This window comes from Gracilinanus agilis, chromosome 6 (genome assembly GCF_016433145.1).
Source record: "Gracilinanus agilis isolate LMUSP501 chromosome 6, AgileGrace, whole genome shotgun sequence".
NCBI classification, from domain to species: Eukaryota; Metazoa; Chordata; class Mammalia; order Didelphimorphia; family Didelphidae; genus Gracilinanus; species Gracilinanus agilis.
In genome coordinates this window covers 257,875,938-257,884,411 of record NC_058135.1, presented here as the reverse complement: position 1 = coordinate 257,884,411, position 8,474 = coordinate 257,875,938, and the positions used below count along the sequence as shown (strand labels likewise).

Below are 8,474 nucleotides of genomic sequence, written 5' to 3'. Positions count from 1 at the left end.
GGGCAGGGCAGGCACAGAGAAGACTCTGTGGAAAGGGGGGGAAGGCCGGGGGGGGGGGCGGGGCCCAAGCTCAGGGGCGCCGGCCATGTTCTTCCTGGGAATCCAAGCGCCCCAGAAAAGTCCCGCCTGAGCCTTTGCCAGGTCCCCACCTCTCGGGCTGTCTCTGTCTCCGGGTCCCTCTCTTGTGGGTCTGCCCTCGGCTCAGGCTTGCCCGTAGGTGAGACTCTCTCAGCCGAAAGGGATCCTCTATGGCCAGAGGGTCTTCGTCCCTCTCCTCCACTGTCACACCAAAAAAGCCCGGGCTCCCCCCGTCGGCTCCCTTTCACCCCCTTTTTAAGTACATACGGCTCCGAAGGGGGAGCTGTTCCTCACCCAACGGGGACCCTCTTTCATCCATGCTCCGCTTTGGCCGAGGAAGACCCTCCTTTAGCCCCAGCCCAAATGCCCTCCATCCCTCCTCCTCTGCGGATTCGAGGTCGGACCCAGGGCCACGGGATGGTGGTCAGCAAAGTAGCCCATTTCAGGATCACAGAGTGGAACCGAGGACACCCTTTGTCTAAGGCTCTGTAGGCAGGGCCCCCCATCCCCCTGCCCTCGAGAGGGCCCGAGCCCCCATCCAGACGTTCTCTCGGGGAATCTCTCCAGCTTTCTCCTCGTTGGAGACTTTAGGGGGCCAGGCCAGAACCTCCAAGCTAGGGGCACGAGGCCGTGAGGGGTGTAGGGGGGTCACTTTTAGATGGAATGGAAAGGAAAGTAAGTAGAGGAAGGTAGGCGATGGGAAGACAAAGCGAAGGGGGCTTACGGTGGCTTCCCTGGACTTCAGGGGTGTCGGGGGACCAGGCAACGTTGGCAGTGAGGAGTGTTCAGGCGTGGACAAAGGCTGCTGGTGGTGGGCTCAGGAACCCAAGCGCCGGCTGGCAGAGCCTCCTGGGCCAAGCGTACTGCTCCTAGCTCAGTCTGGAGCGAACCTGCTTGTCTCGGGAATGGAGAGCAGAAAGACGCAGGCCCTGCGTTTCTTGGCGGTCCCTATGAGATAAAGTTGGCAGGAAGGCCGAGTGATGGAGGCGAGAGGAGGGTAGTCCGCAGTATCCCACCCCCCAGGCCGAGAATCCAGGCCACAAGCTCCCTCGGCCCTCCGCTCGCTGGCCTCTTAGACACGTTTGGTTCTGAGGAAGCCGGGCTACTCGAGCGGGTCGTGCGGATGGACCAGATCCCAGACAGGCCGGCTGATGGGCGGGCAGCCAGCCTGCGCTTCCTTAGAGCTCTAACAGAATCTATTTATTCACCCAAAGCCATGCTTAGGCTTTTGGGGAGGAACGTCCTTGTCCCCTGAAAAAGCCCCAAATGGCTTGAAATACTGGAAAATAATTTTCAAACGGCTGTTTCGGCAAGATGTACAAAGGTATAGGCGTTATTTTATTGCTGTAATATTGTATGATACGGTAACTGTACATTAATTCATGTTGTCATTTATTGTAAATGTATCAGGGTTTTATTAACAATAAACACGTTAACAATGGATGCCTCTGCGGCCTCTGGGCTTCTCTTTATGGGGATGTGGAGGGGGGCACAATTGTCCCTCGGCTAATTCTTTACTTAGGACGGGGACAGAGTATGCCGTGACGTCTGGGAACCTTGCGGGACATGGCGGACCACTGGAAAGTGCTCATCACGGCTCTTGGCCCTGATTAACAACATGACCTGCCACAAGTCATTTCCCTCCCCTGGACCCCAGTAAAATGAGGGGGTTGGGTTAAATGATCCCCAAATTCCTCCCCCCCTCTAAACTCCAAACTTTTGTGCCTGGTGATCTGGGTCAAATTGCCATTTCCCCACTGGTCAAATAGAAAAAGCCCTGCCCCGGCCACACATGGGAACGGCCGGAGGGTTTTCTCTATCTCCCTCGAGCCTCCCACTTGGCTTTCTCCCTGGCCCTATAGCAGAATTGCTGTAGGGAGCTCCGGGAGACCAGCTGGGTTAACTTTAAATCAGAGAATTCCCGGAACCTGAACCAAATGGCCAGCATGGAGGAGCCACACAACTCCCTGCCTCAGAGACCAGGCTAGATCAATCTTCTGCCTTCAGCTTTCTGCTCTCTTTTCCTCTCTCCTCCCCCTAAAAAAGAGACGGATAGAAAAAGCCCCTCGCAGATGTATAAAGATATTTATATTTGTCTTTGGTTCTCTAGCTCCCAGCTCAGAAGTGGCAGTTGCTAATGAATGCTTGTTGAATATGTTATATACTCATATATATAATTTATTGTATGTAAATATTATTTATATTACATATAAGAATATAACATATTCTATTAGTCTATATTACATATAATTATATATGATAGATATGGATAGATGTGTGGACAGATGGATGAATAGACAGACAGACAGACATGGATGGATGGATGGATGGATGAATGGAAAGACAGAGAGATGAAAAAGTGAATGGATGGATGGATGGATAGATATAGGTTGATAAGTGGATGGATAGATGGATGGATAGAGAAAGAGAGAGGGATGGATAGGTGGATGGATGGATGGATAGAGAGAGAGAGATGGATGGATGGAAAGATAGATGAATATCTCAGATCTTACTGTCGTCTTTAAGGTCTCTCCAAATCAAATAGATTATTTTTTGTGAAGACTCCAAACCCCAAGTTTCATAGACATCATAATGTCTAGAGCTGGAAGGGAAGGTCATTTACCCCGCCACCCCAACCCCATTTGACAGAGGAGGAAACTGATGCCCAGGAAGAATGACTTGCCCAAGGTCACATAGTAAACAGCCAAGCTGGTACTTCTAGTCCAACGTTCTTTCTTCAGCAGATGGAGGTGCATCTGGTATACCTAGTGAGGATGGACTTCTCCCCCAAGTTCTTAATTTTTTATTCATGTCCAACTCTTGGTAACCCCATTTGAGGTTTTCTTGGCAAAGATACTAGAGAAGTTTAGCATATCCTTCTCTGATTCATTTTATAGATGAGGAAACTGAGGCAAACAGGGTGAAGTAAACTGCTCAGGGTCACACAGCTACTAGCATCTGAGGTCAGATTTGAATCCAAGAAGATGAGTCTTTCCAACTCTAGACCTAGCACTCTCTCCACTGTGCCACCTAGCTGACAAACTACCCTGGGTGCTAGGTGCCATTATTATCTCTGTTTTATAGATGAGGAAACTGAAGCAGAAAGAGGTTAAGTGACTTGTCCAAAGTCACACAGCTAGTGCCTGAAGCCAGATTTGATCTCAGGACGATGAGTCTCTTGGTCTCCAGGCTGGCATCTACCCATCAGCACCATCTGGCTGTCCTCATACCCCAGGCTTAGACACATGCTTTTGGTTGTTTTGGGATTGCTTAATTTAGTTTTCGGCTAGCATTTAATAAGTGTTTGTGAAGCTACAGAGGTCATTCACCCTCTGCCACCCTGAATGGCCCCGAGGCTTCTCCTCCTTCACTAATTTGTCCTAACATCTGGGGCTGGGATATCTCAGGTCAAGATCAGGAGGAAATGGGGACCAGATTCCTGGAGTTTTGACCTGCAGGAGATTTTCTCCCAGACAGTGTGGAAGAGTGAATAGAAGGTTGGAGACGACGTGTGGGAGAGAGCTTTGGATTCCGATCCTGCTGCCGACACTAGCAGGTCAGACTTCTCCAACCATCCAGTCCCTCATTTATAAAATGGGAATAATACCAGCACTTTGCTCTCTGGGTTATGGTAAGCCCTTTGTAAACGCTAAAGCCCAATATCAATGATGGCCGTTATTATTACCCTGTAGTAGCTGTTCTCGTCCTCGCCACGACCACCTGCTTCCATTTTACAGCAGAGACCCACCGAGGGAGCAGAATCAGAATCTGAACCGGGTCCTGACTGTAAATCCAGAGCTCCTCCCGCTAAGCTCTGTCGACGCTTCCCAGGTTGGCTTATTACCCAGGGTGGCCTCCAAGCACCTACGGCTTCTCGGGGGGCCCCAGCTGGCCTGGCTCTGCTCCCCCTCGGCTTCAGTTTCCAGAGATAAAAGATGGAGGAAGCTGGGGCAAATGATTCAGGTGGGAGCCATTCCCCGGGCTTGTTTAACAGATGCTAATGCCTGGGCTAAAGACGGTCCAGGAAAATGCTTCCTGCCCCGAGATGTGGAGGAATAAGGTCACTGTGTCCAATGGGGTGACCATGGGGTGCCCAGAGAGGCGGTCAAGGGGAGCCCGGACCCACCATTGGGATGAGGCTCTTTCCACGACCCATCAGTGAGGATGTGACTTCTTTCCTCCCTGCCTTCCCCCCTTATTCTCTCCCGTCGCCCCCATCCCACCCAGTAGCCTCTCTTGGCCAGAGCCTGGGCCAGGACTTGGGTCATGCATCGAGTGGGGAATTAGAAACAGGGAGCCTTCCAACGTGAGTTCACGTCGCCCTCTAGCGGCCGTGAGCCGCCAGGCCCACCCAGGGAGCCCTTCTCTAGGTCTCCTCTAGGTCCAGGGCATCTCCTGGGCACGAGCCAAAGGCCAGCCTCGGCACTGGGGAGGACTCAAGCTCTAGACTAGCTCAGGGAGCTCTTGGTGCCTCCAGGAAATTCTCTACAATTGCCCTCCCCGTGGAGGGGCTCCGCCATATTGGGGAAGTTTTCCCACCTAGATTCCCTATAATCAATAATTAGCAAGTGATGGCTATTTTTATTGTTCTTTACTATTATCCAGGACCCGCTGTGTCCCCGACTCTGGGACGACCAGGCAAGAGCTGGGCGGCCCGTATCCTCCAGGAGGCAAATACTGTGCCCCGATGAAGGACCGAGATCCGGCACTGGCCAGTTCAAGTGAACCCCGATCCTTCCCCCCTCGTCGAGGCTCGTCCCTGCCTCTCCTTCGAGCCCACCGTAGGCTGCTCCGGGGTCATTTCAGGGCCGCCCCATCTCCTCCCTCATAACAAACGTCCACTGAACTTCTGCACTGAAATAACCCTTCGTGGCTGCCCGTGGCAAAGGCGGAGGCTCCGTTTGTTGGGAGGGAGAGAGAGAAGGGGAGGGCCGTCCTCCCGTCCTCCCCAGCACCCCACGGCCATCCCCTCTGCTCTAGCTCTCGGCATTCCATCTCCCTCCCCGACCCCCATCCTCGCCGCCCGGTCTCGGGGGCAGAACAACAGGGAAATGGCGGCGGGGGTCCCGCGAGCGCCCGCTCCAGCTCCCCGGGCCGTTTCTCCTCTCCGTCCTGCCCGTCCGAATTTCACCCCAGCAGGCCCGAGGCCCGGTAGCAGAGCGGCCCCTTCCTCTTCCCAAGAGGCCCCCCACGAGGAGGGAAGGGGCAGCGAGCGCTAATGAGGCTGCCTTTTGCCAGCCCCGAGAGCCGTCCCTTTTCCTCGTCCCCTCCCGTCTGCCCAGCTGCCCCGCCCCCGCCCGGCCCCTCTCCTCTGGTCACAGCCATCCGCCGGGACCCCTGGGCCGGCCTCTGCCCCCTCCTCGCCCGGGGGAGGGCGGCCCCCTCAAGGGGCGCTTTTGTTCAAGACCCCCCGACCCACCTGGTGACTGTTCAGAGCCGAGCCCCGGATCGATCCCACCAGGGAGATGTGCCGAGACGGCCGCAGCCTTACAGATGTCCCTCGCTGCGTCTGGGGCCCAGATGGCGGGGCGGGGGGCGGCGGAGCCCAGGAGGCCGCGCTCGGCAGAGAAAGGTTGGCTTACAACCTGCGCTTTACCCCCAAATCCCAGGCTTCCAGGGTGGCCCCGCAACGGAGCCCCCCAAATCCTCAACGCTGAACAGACGGGATTTGGCCCTGAGCCTTGGGGGGGCTCACAGGCCAAGTCACTGTATTACTATTTCGTGGGGGCTCAGGACGGCCATTCTGGGGCTCATCCAAAACCGGCGTCGACATCGCTCCCCCAGACCCTCCCCTCTTCCTGGCCTCCCCATCCCTGGAAGGGCCCGGCCATCGCCCCGGGCACCCGGGCCTCCTCGCTCTCCCCCTCGTCGCCTCCAGTCCACGGCTGGATCCTGCCATCTCGCCCGTCCCCTCCCCTCCTCTGACACTGGCGCTCCCCCGTCTGGCCCTCGTCGCCCCAGTCGCGGCTGCTCTGCCCTCCTCCGTCCCATCCTCCCCTCCGCTGCCACACTGACTCCTGGACGCATCTCCAACCTCCCCACCTTTTCCCTGGCTGCGCCCTGCGCCGAGACTGCCCATCCTCACATCCCGCTCAGCTACCCGGGCGGCCAGCCGGCCCGGCTTCTACTTAAATCAAGTCAATCAGTATTTGTTCGTTAAGTGACCACTCGGTGCCCAGGTACGGCGCTGGGCACTGGCAGTACAGAGAAACGGAGGGAAGGAAATAAGCGGGTTTTATACACCTACTCTGTGCCAGGCACTGAAGATACACATTTATGTGGCACCTACTCTGTGCCAGGCACTGAAGATACACATTTATGTGGCACCTACTCTGTGCCAGGCACTGGGGATACACATTTATGTGGCACCTACTCTGTGCCAGGCACTGGGGATACACATTTATGTGGCACCTACTCTGTGCCAGGCACTGGGGATACACATTTATGTGGCACCTACTCTGTGCCAGGCACTGGGGATACACATTTATGTGGCACCTACTCTGTGCCAGGCACTGGGGATACACATTTATGTGGCACCTACTCTGTGCCAGGCACTGGGGATACACATTTATGTGGCACCTACTCTGTGCCAGGCACTGGGGATACACATTTATGTGGCACCTACTCTGTGCCAGGCACTGGGGATACACATTTATGTGGCACCTACTCTGTGCCAGGCACTGGGGATACACATTTATGTGGCACCTACTCCATGGGAAGGCTTGTCTGAAGGAATATAGCACTAAAGGCACAGTGGATAGAGCACAGGGGCCGGCGTGAGGAACACTCGTCTTCCCCAGTTCAAATCTGGCTAGCTGGGTGACCCTGGGCAAGTCACTTGGCCCCGTTTGCCTCGTTCATCTGTAAAGCAAGCTGAAGAAACTGGCAAACCACTTCTGGTTATCTCTGCTAAGAAAACTCCAGATGGGAGACGTCAGACATAAGTGACAAAGCGGGCTTGCCAAGCGCTTTACGCCTGGGAGAGCCGTGTGGCCGTCACCCAGCCCCTCTGTGAACAATCGAACTCGGGGGTTCTCCCTTGGGAAGCATGTGTGAGAGAATGGTGTAGACACTGAGAAGAGACAGACAGACACAGAGACAGAGGGGGGAGAGAGAGAGACAGACAGAGACGGAGAGGGGGGACCTGAGGTTTGCACTCTTATTTCAATGCTCACCTAAAACTCAGTGAACCCATTTTGGCGGAGCCCCACGTACTGCTTCTTGGCCCATAGAAAAGCCTCGTCCCTTCCTGGGCAGTCTCTGCTCCCTCCTCCTTGCCAGTCCCTGGGGTCCCGTCTGGCCAGCTCCTCCAGACTTTGGGCAGGGGTGTGTCCACAAACCAGCTTTTTTTCTTTTTAAACCCTTATTATCAATCTTAGAATCAAGACTCAGAATCGGGAGGCAGCAGACTGGTTGAGGCTGTGACTTGCCGGCTCCCCAGCGAGGGTTTATCCCATTCCTCTCCATCTTCTCCTACCACAGGAAAAAGGCCGCCCCCCTCCCTTTGGAATCAGCATCCGGGCTGACCGCCAGCCCCTAAGGGGGGGGGGGTGTCCTCTCTACAAAAGGCCTTCCCATCCCCCAGTAAACCATATCCTCCTTGGCCGAGAGCTCTTCTCTGAGGCTGAGACCAAGCGGGCGGCCCGGCGGTTACCCCGATGGTCAAGACACCCTTCCTCCCTTTGGGGATCAGCAGGCCGCCCCACTACCCCGGGGCGAAGAGCACCAGAGCTCTCTGGAGCTGGCCAGCCGAAGCCGGAGGGAAGGGGGAGGTTTAGATAGAATTCTGAGGCTTGGAAGCAGGCGATGGGAAGGAGCTTGGACGACGGGGCTGAGCACGTTCACTTTGCAGGTCGGACGCGGTTTCTAGGAGTCCCTGGCAGGCACTTGGGCCCTTTTGGGGCAGGCGGCTTGGAAATGGGTAAGAACGCATCAGACGGCAGAGCCCCTCCCATCTCGAGCTCTTAAATAAAAGAGCAAATTTTAAATGAAAACATTTAAAAAACAAATCTGTGGAGCCCGGGTTAAGAAGCAGATGGTTCCAAAGCAAGGGTTTATGGGGGGTGGGGAGGGGGCTCGACAGTCTGTTGCGAATCCCTCATAAAAAAATGCTACGACTTTCCATCTTAAAATCAGCACCGTGTATGCCCCAAAAAGAGCAGGAAGAGCTGGGCAAGGGGAGGAGCGACTTGCCAGGGTCACCCACGCTGGAGGTGTGCGCGGCCACATTTGAACCCAGGACCTCCCCACACACACACACTCCGGCTCCCTCATTTCAGACTAAAGCCCACAACCAGGTCCCGTCAGGAGCCCACAGCCAACCTGGAATTTGGAAATCGGGTCTTTTGACACCAAATTCAGTTTCCCGTCCGCTCCCGGAGGCCGGCGCTTCTGCT

The 8,474-nt window shown here is 55.4% G+C and overlaps 1 protein-coding gene across 1 annotated transcript in view; it reads left to right on the top strand.

Annotated features, from left to right (window-relative positions):
* Positions 1–1,037, top strand: part of ABTB2 (ankyrin repeat and BTB domain containing 2) — a 130,877-nt gene extending 129,840 nt beyond the window's left edge. Inside the window, exons 14-15 of the mRNA XM_044681848.1 lie at positions 339–566; positions 824–1,037. Of these exons, the coding sequence (XP_044537783.1) occupies positions 339–566; positions 824–1,037 (442 nt within the window). The remainder of the gene's footprint in view (positions 1–338; positions 567–823) is intronic.
* Positions 1,038–8,474: the final 7,437 nt, after the last annotated feature.